The sequence below is a fragment of the Poromitra crassiceps genome (genome assembly GCF_964638095.1).
Source record: "Poromitra crassiceps genome assembly, chromosome: 8".
Taxonomy (NCBI): Eukaryota; Metazoa; Chordata; class Actinopteri; order Beryciformes; family Melamphaidae; genus Poromitra; species Poromitra crassiceps.
The window spans coordinates 31837761-31852679 of NC_139629.1; the positions used below are offsets into that span (position 1 = coordinate 31837761).

At 46.7% G+C, this 14919-nt stretch overlaps 1 protein-coding gene across 1 annotated transcript in view; it reads left to right on the top strand.

The window, feature by feature from the left end:
* taf1c (TATA-box binding protein associated factor, RNA polymerase I subunit C) overlaps positions 1 to 14919 on the top strand; it is a 56940-nt gene that overhangs the window by 18777 nt on the left and 23244 nt on the right. The window contains exons 7-11 of the mRNA XM_083641166.1: positions 789 to 920; positions 3769 to 3886; positions 8717 to 8788; positions 14503 to 14638; positions 14791 to 14919. Coding sequence (XP_083497292.1) covers positions 789 to 920; positions 3769 to 3886; positions 8717 to 8788; positions 14503 to 14638; positions 14791 to 14919 — 587 coding nt within the window. The remainder of the gene's footprint in view (positions 1 to 788; positions 921 to 3768; positions 3887 to 8716; positions 8789 to 14502; positions 14639 to 14790) is intronic.

Here is a 14919-nt window from a genome sequence, read left to right on the forward strand (position 1 = left end):
CAGTGAAGGGTGCGCAACATCCAGTTTTTTTACAGCGTTCCGCGTGTGTTTGTCACCGGCAACGATGCTTCCAGTTGAGAATAATAACAACTCCACGGTGTGGATGTGCGGATGTGCTGTCGCAACCGACACGGAGCGGCTCAATTGTGGGAGCAGATTGGCTGCTGCAGGCACAGCTGCAGTAACGTGCTTCAGCATATCGATGCATACGGATGCGATGCGATTTCCGTTTCCATAACGACTTCTTCTTTGTTTTTTCCTTGCCTTTCTGTTATGTGGAGAGCACTGTCGCCACCTAAGGGTTCTGTAAAATAGGTTAGACACATCCAATAGCTCTCATATTGTAAGAGGCGATGTAAGAGGCTTAGATCGACACCCCCCCGTCAAAAAACGCAATTGACGAACATGTCCGTCCTTGGCACTCTACGTTACTATTTGAAATGACGAACATGTTCGTCCATGGCACTCAATGAGTTAATTAGGGTTTCCAACTTCCAGTCCATTTAGGTGTTCCAGTGCTGGGGCCCTAATTAGTGAGTTGGTTGCACCTGTGTTTACCCTGCCTTTTAGACACAAAATGGCAGCTGTGAAAAGGGCCCATTGCCCAAAGGCTGAGGCTATAGTTCAGTGATGATGTCATCATAAGAATTTAAGGGGAAAGCCGGGGCATGAGGGGTTTATTCTCTCTCAGGCTTATGTTTTTCTCCCCCTGTCTGTGCTTGCTTCATGTTCCTGATCTCGCCCTCCTCCAGCTGTGACAGCAGGTTCTCCTTAACGCAGTTCCTCAGACTTCCACAGGGTGGCACTGCAGCAGCAGAGTGGCGGTCCTGTCTGTCTGGACGCCAGCAGCAGCAAACCCTTCAGCTTCCAGCTCAGAGGCCCGGTCCGACAGATCAGCTCCGCCTGTCTGCTCAACGACTGTAAGAAACACAGGCTTCTATCAGCTGTTAGTTTCATTCTGCTCAACGACTGTAAGAAACACAGGCTTCTATCAGCTGTTAGTTTCATTCAGAATCAGCTTTGGGCTTGTTTTAAACCACTTTTCCACCAAATGGTACTGGCTCATCTCAACTCTACTCGACTCGACTTTTTTGATTTTCCAATGTTAGAATCTAACATTAGTCTCCGCTCGTTACAATGAACGGCGATGAAAAACACGAACGCAAATGAAACCTCTTTGACAACAACACACACACACACACACACACACTCACTAAGACAGGCTTACAGTAGAGCGGAGCTCACGTTGCAAAAAGTGTCTGAATCTTGCTGCTTTACCTATAGTTTAATTTGTTCAGTCGGACTTTGGCAGTTATTTTCCAGTAAATGCGAGGACGCATTGCTCCTAATCTCTGCCGTAGGCTACATCCTGCATTCTCTCTCTCCCTCTGTCGGGTCTGTCTCTCATTCGCGCACGCTTTACCATTATACATTCAAAGATCGCCCAACAAAAGCAACCGACTGCAATCACGGACAAGGAAAAGGAAGTGACGTGCTCCACTGTTTACAGTCTGAATAGCAATTTGCGCCGCGACTTTGGCGATAATACGATATATACTTTGGAGATACTACGCTGTCTGTCTGACAGCGGGGGAGGGGTGGGTGGGAGTATTAAGGGCTCATTATACTCGAGCAAGCTCCGTGGGGGTGGAGCTCCGCGAGTCACCGTGTGGACCTCGCGCTGGGGCAGATGCTTTTATACTCAGAAGTGATCAGCCAAGTGATCAGCATGTATTGTACAATGGTAATAGTGAGAACAGCCCGTGACAAGTTGCAATGAAACGCTATTATGTGCAGTAGTACTTAGGGTTGTGCGATATCACCAAAATCCCCATCGTGATTATTTTACAGTGAAACATCGTTTTGCACGATGCCATCGTCATTGGGGTGGGTGGGGGTTGGGGGAATAATTAATTATTTATTAAGTCGCTGCGTTGCTGTAATGCGTTCACATTAACAGGACAGCTGAGCCTGAGCTCTACATGATACCAGCAGCCTTGAATACTGCTCTGTGCTACAGCACAGAGCCACGCGTCACTATAGCAATTTGAACGGCGCAAAACTAACGTTAACGTTACTCACCAACAACGTGTGTGTGTTGAATTTAACTAGCTGGCAGAAAACCGACTGAATTACTGGCTGATATAACGTTAGATTCGCCTGGCTCTGGCTCAAGCAGTACTGCTGTAACAGCTAGCAGTAGCCTAGCTGCTGCTGCTGCTGCTCTATTTCTCTCTCAACTCTCTCCAGTCTCCTCAACCCTCTCTTATTAGGTTCAAAAGCCCACGCGAATCTAACGTTATATCCGCCAGTAATTCTGTCACTTTCTGCCAGCTAGTTAAATTCAACACACACACGTTGTTGGTCAGGATCTGACTGTAACGTTAACGTTAGCCTGCGCTGTTCAATATTGCTAGTGTTTCACTTTCACTTTCACTTTCGAAACAGGCGAGTTAAATTCACAGTTGAAGACTTGTACTCACTGTGGGTTGAAAACAGGAAAGAACGTGAGGTTTCTTCTTTCTCTTAATAGTTTTCACAACAAAAGAACTGACTTCTCGTGCGCGGGGGACGCCCCGGCGACATTAAACAAGCGCACCCAGTGCAGAGAAGCAGTAGAGCGGAGGGGGGGGAGGGGAGGCTTCTCTGAGTCTGAACTGGGGGCGCTCGTTTAATGCTGTGGCGCGTGGTATGTTTTATTATTAAAACGGCACAAATTTAATTCGAACAGATAATTAATCACGATGATCCGATGTAGAAGGCTCAGAGGTCGATGGGGGGGTCGGCCAATCACGATGGTCGATGCCATCGTCTATCGTGCCAACCCTAGTAGTACTGAGTGCGCTTTCACTCTCAAACGACCGTACATCAGCATATGAATGAATCACCAAACTTGTTTTTACTGAAAGACGTTTTAGTTCTCAGCCCTGATAGCCTGTGCTGCTTTTAATCTCTCTCAAATCATGCTCTCAACACAACACATTTACTTGGTGAAATGACTAAAAACGAACAGTTGCAAATCAAAGTTTAGCCTACCACATGGGTCAAGAAATGTGGGGAAAACACAGCTCAGTGTTCAGGGCTCAGTGGCTTGAAAGTGGCCATGTTTGGAGAGAAGCCGTGCGGAGGTCGCGCTGTGAGAAAATAAATCAGGCACACGGTGGGCGCCCTACGGAGGTATCGCCCAACCACGCCCAACAAATTTACGTCATTTGACGCGCCCGCCCCTCGCTCCACCCCAGCGCCCTTCACGGCATGGTGAGCATAAAGCAGCCTTTAGGCTCCTCCACATGCACTCTGTTTACAAACTTGTATAAAGATTTAAAGTGGGGGGAAATGCCTTTGCCCTGTCAAACAGCTGGAATACAGACATCTGAGAGGGAGGCGCACCCCACACTTTGAAAATCACTGCTCTAGAGTAAAACCTTTTTGTGTGGATTGCCTAGATCTTATTAAATAGTGGACATTTATTCATTCCCACTTATTAGACACTATTTCTCATGGTAAAATGAGCATAAAAAGCAAAACACAGAATTCAGAAAAATTCAAAGGGAAAAAAAATGAATTTGGGATTTGTTGCTTTTTTTCTCCGTTGTACCGTATTCGTACAGAACCGTGACCCCAAAACCGAGGTACGTACCGAACCGTGACTTTTGTGTTCCATGACACCCCTAGTGTGTCTGTGTGTGTGTGTGCACGCACATGTGTCTGTGTATGTGCAGGCTATGTAGCGGTGTGGTCTGACTGTGTGTGTGTGTGTGTGTTCAGGCTGTGTAGCCGTGCGCTCAGATCACCTGTGTGGAGTGTGGAGGTTCAGCGAAGCAGACGAGCCTCGTTTGCTGCAGGTGGTCCAGAACAGAGAGCCCGTCTGCTGTGTCAGCGTCAGGTACAGCAACACCTCATCCCTCGCCCATCGGCAGCACAGCAGCACACTGTGTTTGATATCAGCGTTGATCACCAGCATTGCAACAACATTACAACATTGCACAGTGAACAATATATCCAGCGCACCTGGGAAGCGAATCACGTCATGAAATACTCAAACCCCCAAGGATCCTGTTAGCACTGGGCCGCCTCTACTCCTCCTGGATTCAAACAGTTTTTCAAACAGCGTTTTTCAGGGATTCAAACTCGCCGCTTTTCGGCGCTTCCCACTCTTTTTCATCTGAATTTGTGTCATTTCTCTCATTCGCGGCACACCCCCTCCCACACGACACACCCCCTCCCACACACGACACACCCCCTCCCACACGGCACACCCCCTCCCACACGACACACCCCCTCCCACACGACACACCCCCTCCCACACACGACACACCCCCTCCCACACGACACACCCCCTCCCACACGACACACCCCCTCCCACACGACACACCCCCTCCCACACGACACACCCCCTCCCCTGCCACACCCCCTCCCACACGACACACCCCCTCCCACACGGCACACCCCCTCCCACACGACACACCCCCTCCCACACGACACACCCCCTCCCACACGACACACCCCCTCCCACGCCACACCCCCTCCCACACGCCACACCCCCTCCCACACGGCACACCCCCTCCCACACGACACACCCCCTCCCACACGACACACCCCCTCCCACACGACACACCCCCTCCCACACGACACACCCCCTCCCACACGACACACCCCCTCCCACACGGCACACCCCCTCCCACACGACACACCCCCTCCCACACGACACACCCCCTCCCACACGGCACACCCCCTCCCACACGACACACCCCCTCCCACACGACACACCCCCTCCCACGCCACACCCCCTCCCACACGCCACACCCCCTCCCACACGGCACACCCCCTCCCACACGCCACACCCCCTCCCACACGGCACACCCCCTCCCACACGACACACCCCCTCCCACACGACACACCCCCTCCCACGCCACACCCCCTCCCACACGCCACACCCCCTCCCACACGACACACCCCCTCCCACACGACACACCCCCTCCCACACGACACACCCCCTCCCACGCCACACCCCCTCCCACACGCCACACCCCCTCCCACACGGCACACCCCCTCCCACGACACACCCCCTCCCACACGCCACACCCTCTCCCACACGGCACACCCCCTCCCATGCCACACCCCCTCCCACACGACACACCCCCTCCCATGCCACACCCCCTCCCACATGACACACCCCCTCCCACACGGCACACCCCCTCCCACACGGCACACCCCCTCCCACACGGCACACCCCCTCTCACACCACACCCCCTCCCACACGGCACACCCCCTCCCATGCCACACCCCCTCCCACGCCACACCCCCTCCCACGCCACACCCCCTCCCATGCCACACCCCCTCCCATGCCACACCCCCTCCCACGCCACACCCCCTCCCACACGGCACACCCCCTCCCGCGCATCTCTCTTTTTTCACCATACATGAGTTTGCATCCCTGATTTTTACACGCCCGACTAAACTACTAACATGACAATATCTTCAAATTTGGGATAGGACATTGGCACCTCACACCACAGATATCGTAATTTTATTTGAATGAGTCCCGGAGCCAAAGGCGATGGGCGAGGGAAATGTAATGGGGCTAACCCTTACTTAGCTTCTATCAATTTCATCCAATTTGACTCAAACGTCCACTTGGACTCAAGGATGAACGGATTAGATTTTGATGGTCAAAGTTCATGGTCACTGTGACCTCACGACCACTCGTTTCATGCTCAACGCGATATCTCAGGAACGCCTTGACCGAATTTCTTCAAATTTCCCTCAAACGTCCACTTGGACTCCAGGATGAACTCATTACATTTTGGTGGTCAAAGTTCAAGGTCACTGTGACCTCACGAACGCCATTTTCTAGCTCGTTAACGTGATAGCTCAGGAACACCTTGATGGAATTTCTTCACATTTGGCTCAAACGTCCACTTGGACTCAAGGATGAACTGATTACATTTTGGTGATCAAAGGTCAAGGTCAATGTGACCTCACGAACGCCATTTCCAAACTTGTTAATACGATATCTATTAACCTTCCTATTATATTTGGGCTCCTGCTGACCCCATTCAACATTTAACGTCTCTACAAACATTCCAGCTTCATACTGAATTATTTTTTACTCATTTCAACAGAGAAACGACTAAACATGACACATTTTCACGGTTCTGTACGCACTTTTTTTTTTACAACACAATAAACTTACACAACCAGAGAAAAACAAATGGTTTTAAAAAGTTCCTCATGCAACTTTAACTTTAAATAACTTTCAAAAACATTCCCATGCTTTAGGGCCCATAACATAAAGACACACACACACACACACACACACACACACACACACACACACACACACACATGCTTTAGGGCCCATAACATAAAGACACACACACACACACACACACACACACACACACACACATGCTTTAGGGCCCATAACATAAAGACACACACACACACACACACACACACACACTAACTTATATGCGTTAACTTGCTGATGTTCTGACACTTTGTTTACATTGACCCCAAGCATAAAATGTGTTTATTTTAACATAATAGCATGGTTAACTCCCAAAATCTGCAATTTGTCAGTGTCAGCTTTTGTCCACTAGGGCTGTCACGGTACATGTATTCGTCCCGTGAGTTCACGGTACGGGCATCACGGTACGTCGTTTCACGACACGTGAAACCACACGACGAATACGTCAAATCCAGAAGCACCTAAACGCTGTTTGAACGCCATTGAATTGAATTAAACGCCACAGAAGAAGCGGCTAAACGTTACATAACACTGACAAAGCTGTTAACTTAAACGTAAACAAGCAACTTACATCGCGTGGGATGACGAGCAAGATGCGGTGACCGAACGTAATCATCATGGTCAACAAAACTCGCATCCAATAACGTTAACAAGCTAACAGGCTAGTAACAGGCTTGCTGTCAATCTTAACATTGTTCTTATTCTGCCGTTTTATTCTTCTTCTACTGAACATGTAGGTATTTTGACGTTGACTAAAGAAATACTGCCGCCTAGTGGCCGCTTTTAGATAGGATTCCAAATTAGTGCTTAAAGGTCCCATTCCGTGCAAAAGCTGTTTTTACTTGTAAATGCATATATACTGCTGTCAGCCCTCCCTGTAATGAGTGGTCACACGCTCAGAACTGCCACAGTTGGATTTGTCCCTATCCAGCGTCCCCCTGCAGTCTCCTCCAAGCCACACCCCCAAACGCGTCGTTTGCCCAGAGGGGAATCTGGGGGAATTGGGACGTCACGAGCTTCCTCCTGCATACAGCGCGGGTCCCTCTCACACAAGCTACCTGCACCATTTAGTCTATAACCACAAAATTAACACTTCTAGCTGGAGCGACGCCAACTGTACGTGATCCAGCAACTGCAGAGGTGCATTCGGTAAGTCTAGGCATTTTGAGATGTCCTCTTTAGCGTAGTACAGTTAAGTTAACGATAACTCGCAACCTAGCGTGCTGGTCCACAGACGCTAATCTGATTGGCCGCTGGGAGCCTGGGGCGGGCTCTCCCTCAGCGGCCAATGGGAACTGTTAGTTCTGAATATATTATAGAAACAGGCCATTCTTGGGAACCGACCAGATGAGGAAGTGAGAACTCCGTCACAACAAACGGGGTTGCAATATTTTCGACAGATTAATCCAGAATCATGTTTTATGGACCAGAGACACACGTTTTTAAGAGGTTACAGCTGCACGAATTGGGACCTTTAAATCAAATACATCAATAGCAAATGCTACATAAAACAAATACAACAGGGGGGCGGGGTTCTTTGTTTAGAATGAAGTTACCAAAGTTGCCAGTTGGCAAATACCTGGCTGTATCTGGCCTGCTACCTCAGTCCCTACTAGTAGCTAGCTAGCTACTAGCAACCAACTAGGTTGTTTTGTTTTCTGTCTGTTTGACAGGGTAAGGCTTAAACTTTGAATGTTTATACATAGCTTAATTTGAACAAATTGAAATACTCCAATTGCACAAGTTTAATTTTTGTATTCTATTTTTATATTTTTGGTAACTAAATGCTTTTCAGCCTTGTAGCTGATTGTGACATTGTGACCGAGCCAGCAACCTAATGCAAGAGAGTATGTTCACTGTGTGTGCTGTTTACTGCTTTAAACAGGGCCATGCTGTACCAGTTTGTGACACTAGGTGGAGCACTAGTACTGCCTGTTCAAAATGAATGCCCAAGGTTATATAAAAAATAAAAATAATTGTTGTACCGTATTCGTTACCGAACCGTGACCCCAAAACCGAGGTACGTACCGTACCGTGACACCCCTATTGTCCACTAGGTGATATTCTCTGAGACTAGAAAAGAAAACAGGTGGAAAACAACAAAGAGCTCCCAAATATGACATATTGTTCACAACTGTTCCACAGCTTTCCAACATTATGTTTCTTCCAGTGTTAAATGTTATATTTTCTACATTAAGTTGTTTCCTCTTCCCATTATTTTCCATTTGCACATGCACACAGACACACACACAGAGACGCACAGTAGTAAGAGTATATTAACGCTGTCGTGCGTTGTCAGTCCTCATGTCCTAGTATATTAACGCTGTCGTGCATTGTCAGTCCTCATGTCCTAGTATATTAACGCTGTCGTGCGTTGTCAGTCCTCATGTCCTAGTATATTAACGCTGTCGTGCGTTGTCAGTCCTCATGTCCTAGTATATTAACGCTGTCGTGCGTTGTCAGTCCTCATGTCCTAGGTGAAGTGTTGGTGGCCAGTGAGAGCGGAGCAGCGAGCCTCTGGACCGTCGGGAGAGGGTGAGGAAGGGGACCAGCGCTTCTCAACCCGGGGTCCGGGGACCACCAGGGGGTCCCTGCAAACTGATGAATTATTAAACCGCACCGTTATTTTATTTACAGGAAGTGAAGACTGTAGAATGTAGAAGATTGACTGTTCTGATCATGGTTTCTCTGTTATCTCTCTACCTACAATACAGACAGTCTGTTATCTCTCTACCTACAATACAGACAGTCTGTTATCTCTCTACCTACAATACAGACAGTCTGTTATCTCTCTACCTACAATACAGACAGTCTGTTATCTCTCTACCTACAATACAGACAGTCTGTTATCTCTCTACCTACAATACAGACAGTCTGTTATCTCTCTACCTACAATACAGACAGTCTGTTATCTCTCTACCTACAATACAGACAGTCTGTTATCTCTCTACCTACAATACAGACAGTCTGTTATCTCTCTACCTACAATACAGACAGTCTGTTATCTCTCTACCTACAATACAGACAGTCTGTTATCTCTCTACCTACAATACAGACAGTCTGTTATCTCTCTACCTACAATACAGACAGTCTGTTATCTCTCTACCTACAATACAGACAGTCTGTTATCTCTCTACCTACAATACAGACAGTCTGTTATCTCTCTACCTACAATACAGACAGTCTGTTATCTCTCTACCTACAATACAGACAGTCTGTTATCTCTCTACCTACAATACAGACAGTCTGTTATCTCTCTACCTACAATACAGACAGTCTGTTATCTCTCTACCTACAATACAGTCTGTTATCTCTCTACCTACAATACAGACAGTCTGTTATCTCTCTACCTACAATACAGACAGTCTGTTATCTCTCTACCTACAATACAGACAGTCTGTTATCTCTCTACCTACAATACAGACAGTCTGTTATCTCTCTACCTACAAGACAGACAGTCTGTTATCTCTCTACCTACAATACAGACAGTCTGTTATCTCTCTACCTACAATACAGACAGTCTGTTATCTCTCTACCTACAATACAGACAGTCTGTTATCTCTCTACCTACAATACAGACAGTCTGTTATCTCTCTAACTACAATACAGACAGTCTGTTATCTCTCTACCTACAATACAGACAGTCTGTTATCTCTCTACCTACAATACAGACAGTCTGTTATCTCTCTACCTACAATACAGACAGTCTGTTATCTCTCTACCTACAACACAGACAGTCTGTTATCTCTCTACCTACAATACAGACAGTCTGTTATCTCTCTACCTACAATACAGACAGTCTGTTATCTCTCTACCTACAACACAGACAGTCTGTTGTCTCTCTACCTACAATACAGACAGTCTGTTATCTCTCTACCTACAATACAGACATGGAATTCTAGAGAAAATCACATCTTGACAATACAAAATATTCTCAGATTTGTGTCTGAGATCTCAGCTTTAATGTGGACTAAATGAGTGTCCTTGACATGAAAAAGGTTGAGATTCAGTAGTCTAGAGCAGTGGTTCAGTAGTCTGGAGCAGCGGTTCAGTAGTCTAGAGCAGTGGTTCAGTAGTCTAGAGCAGCGGTTCAGTAGTCTAGAGCAGCGGCTCAGTAGTCTGGAACAGCGGTTCAGTAGTCTGGAGCAGCGGTTCAGTAGTCTGGAGCAGCGGTTCAGTAGTCTGGAGCAGCGGTTCAGTAGTCTGGAGCAGCGGTTCAGTAGTCTGGAGCAGCGGTTCAGTAGTCTGGAGCAGCGGTTCAGTAGTCTAGAGCAGCGGTTCAGTAGTCTAGAGCAGTGGTTCAGTAGTCTAGAGCAGCGGTTCAGTAGTCTAGAGCAGTGGTTCAGTAGTCTAGAGCAGCGGTTCAGTAGTCTGGAGCAGCGGTTCAGTAGTCTGGAGCAGCGGTTCAGTAGTCTGGAGCAGCGGTTCAGTAGTCTGGAGCAGTGGTTCAGTAGTCTGGAGCAGCGGTTCAGTAGTCTGGAGCAGCGGTTCAGTAGTCTAGAGCAGTGGTTCAGTAGTCTAGAGCAGCGGTTCAGTAGTCTAGAGCGGTGGTTCAGTAGTCTAGAGCAGCGGTTCAGTAGTCTGGAGCAGTGGTTCAGTAGTCTAGAGCAGTGGTTCAGTAGTCTGGAGCGGTGGTTCAGTAGTCTAGAGCAGTGGTTCAGTAGTCTGGAGCAGTGGTTCAGTAGTCTGGAGCAGTGGTTCTCAAACTATTTTTCACATCAAGGACTCCTGAACTGACACAAATTAGACCCCCATTTTCATGAGCGTTTTTCTTTTAGATGTTTCATTACAGAAAGTGTATGAAACCCATGACCAAAACAGTTATACATTCTGTCATTGTGTAACTTATCAGAGATGGGCATTATAAGTTATTTAAATACTCCAGTACTCTCCTTCTATTATGAACGAGTAATCGGGTACCCCCATCGCGCTGAGGATTAATTTAAAATGTATGAAGTCGCTGCGCCGCTGCAATGCACGTTGACTACAGCACAGAGGCAGGCGACTGAAGGAGTAGGCTATCACTCACTACCTCACTACCAATATCGAAAGGTCAAGTCAAGTTTATTTATAAAGCACATTTACAACGACCAGTAGCCGACCAAAGTGCTTCACAGATAAAAACAATAAAAGTATAGAAACAAGAAGTACAAAATACACTGCTACCATGCAAAGTGCAATACAAAGTGCAGCAAATACAATTGGTCAAATAAACCGAAATAACAGCAATTTGGTTGTCAGGAGGCAGGCTCAAGTCAGGTCGAAGGCCAGGGAGAAAAGGTGCGTCTTGAGCAGGGATTTAACCCATTGATACCTGATGCAGCATTTGTGTGTGTATCCCTTTAAGACCGCGAACCGCATCAATGCGGTTCGCGGTCTTAAAGGGATACACACACAAACGCTGCATCAGGTATCAATGGGTTAAAAGCCACGAGGCTCTAGGCTGATCTAATATGGAGGGGGAGGAGCCTAGGAGCTGCTATCGAAAGGTGCAAAACGAATAACGTGAACGCTACAGATCCTGACCCACAACGTGTGTGAACGCTACAGATCCTGACCCACAACGTGTGTGTGAACGCTACAGATCCTGACCCACAACGTGTGTGTGCTGAATTCAACAAGCTGGCAGAATGACTGACGGATAACATTAGATTAGTGTGGGCTGGGCTGTTCTGTTAAGGAGAGCTAGAGACGCGTGTCTCTACAGCGCGCAGCCCCCAGGGGGCGCTGCACTTTGCAGGAGAGACAGGGAGAGAAATGAAATGCAGAAGTAAGTACACTGAGTAGTGTTTTCATCACATTTCTTCAGCCATGTGGTAAAACTGTAATTTGTAACTGTAAATTTTTAGTCATTTCAAGTAAATGTGCTGCGTTGAGAGAGATAAAGCAGCACAAAGTAGGCTATAGGGCTGAGAACTGAAACGCCTTTTTACTACATTCAGTAAAAAACAAGTTTGGTGATTGTATTCATGTAAGGGATAATGTATATTGAGGCGGTGATTACTGGGGAAATAATGACCGACAGGTGATGATTGAGCCCGATGCGCAGCGGAGGGCTTAATGATTCACCTGAAGGTCATTATTTCCCAGTAATCACCGCCTCAATATACATTATCCCGCTTAGAACACGGCCTACAACTAAATCATTCAATAATCTGACAAAAATAATTATTCAAATAGATTTTTTAATAGCGTTTTCAACGACAAAGCGGTTTCATTCATAATTGGCACACAAGACACCACAGCTGCAACTGGTTGGCCTAATTAGTAGTGTCTGCAGACAAAATGCTCTTATCAACTGATTAATCCAGGTGTGGCAGAGCAGCGGTCGGTTGTCGAGAAATAATGACCGGTGAATCTTGTTGATTGACCAATCAGAATCGAGTGTTCAAGAGAGCCGTGTTCTAAGTAAGGGATAATGGATAGTGAGCCGTAGGGGTGGGAGAAAAAATCGATTCACCTAAGTATCGCGATTTTTAATGTCACGATTTTTTGAATCGATCTTTTATTCCAGAATCGATAATCGCATTTTTTCTGTTTATGTATGAAATGCTCCCACTTTCATCAATCACATAGAGCGCTTCCCTCTGCTCCGTGGCTCATACAGCCAATCATGTACCTTGTTAGTACAAGTGACACGGAAATAGCCAATCATTTAACAGACAAACTCCGAGTGCACCCACCCCATGACCCGCCCCCACTCACACACAGCAAATCATATCCCTTGATCCAGAGCCGAGAGTCCCGACATTTCCTGGCTGCAGCACTGTCGAGTTGCAGGAAAATAGACAGTTTGTGTTGTACTCTGAAAGGGTTTCCCCCCCCTTGAATCAAATTGTACATTATCAGCTTTAATTTAGCAAGAAAAAGTAGCGCGAGACCCATTCCTGGCTAATGATTGAGTCTCGCATTTTGGTCCTCCGCTGACGCCACTCGTTTGATCTCACCCGGCGTTACAAATAATTCGATGTGGTTGAGTTTCAATTCGTGTTAACGTAACGTGTCAACATGTATCCTATCTATTAATAAGCGCCCGGGAAATTAACGTTAATGTTAAGACACCAATTTCACAAATACGGACGTCTGCAACGTTACTTTACGGAATGGCATCCGCAGCTCAATTCGCTTCTGTCAGCAGAGACAAAGTTGAACTGTTGGAAAGGATTTACTTGTACTTTGGGACAGGAAGAATAACTAATTGTGTCATCTATTGAGCACACAGCTTATGACTTTATGTCTTCTGCTTGGGCGGAGAGTCTTGATGCGTATATAAAACTGATATGGAGAAATGTAGCCTACCGCATTTTCAGCGAGGCAAGGCTTTTTCTCGTCCAACCACCGGCGTGCGGTCCCCAGCGCAGTCGCCCTCCAGCCCTACAGCCTATGGCATATTTGTAGCAGCAAAACCCAGGCTTTTCCACACCTCTGATTCACCTAACGTTAACACTACAACCCTGAAATACACGTTACCAAACGTTCTTTTAGAAGGCTGGCAACGCTAGGCTGTCATCAAAGTAAAACGTCACCATGTCTGTAAATAATGCTTGCAGTTGCACTCATGTCTGTGTGTGTGTGACAAATTAGACCTACCTGTGTGCCTTGAAAATAAGGTGGTTCAAAATAAAGTGGCTAAATGCAACCTTTTTCTTCTCATGTTTTTTGTTTATTAATTAAAATGATCAATAATTATCGATATAGACTGATATGAAAGATGTTATATCAATATGCTTTTTAACTATATCGCCCAGCCCTACTCATGCTATAATATACAGTCTCTAGAAGTGTATGATTCAACTTTTCCCATGTTCTAATCTAGTGTAAAAAAACAAACTGAAAAAAGAAAAGAAAAAATAAACAAAAATCGCAATAAATCGTAATATCGAATCGCAATAATCGTAGAATCGCAATACTTAAGAATCGCAATATATATCGAATCGGCACCCAAGTATCGTGATAGTATCGAATCGGGAGATAAGTGAATCGGCACAGCCCTAGTGAGCCGGTGATTACGTGCTGATATCCGCTCGTTTCAGAGTGGAACTGCAGTGCTGCACATAATGGGACGTTTCTCACTCATCACTGTGCAATGTGGTTCTCTCTAATGCTGTCACTCTATCTTTGTTTTCAATCTTTATTTATGCCTTTTGTTTTCTGTTTTATTTGATTGTTTATGTAAATCTATCAATAAATGACCCTCTCTGTCTGTCTGAATCTCTCTCTCTCTCTCTGTGTCTCTCGCATCCCGTCAGGACGCAGAAGTTCCGTGAGGAGGACAGCAACCTGTACTTCAACGCCAAGTCTCCATGGCGATGGTGCGAGTTCTCCGCCCACCCGAGGGTGATGGTGTACGCAGATCGCACGGGCGTGGAGCTCACGGACATCAGGGTGAGATGATCCCTGTAGAATAATAATGAAGATCTGCTGAAGTAAGAGAAACATCCAGAGACATTCTGACGCCCAACATCTTCCTCCTCTCTCTCTCTCTCTAGGCCAGCTCTGCTGTCAATCACACTCTGTTTCTCTCTCTCTCTCTCCAGGCCAGCTCTGCTGTCAATCACACTCTGTTTCGTATCGGTCACACTCCAGAGTGTAGAAGTGGAGAACGAGTCATCCTGTCCAGATACATGGGCGACGCCCACTCCTTCCACCACCTCATCACCACACAG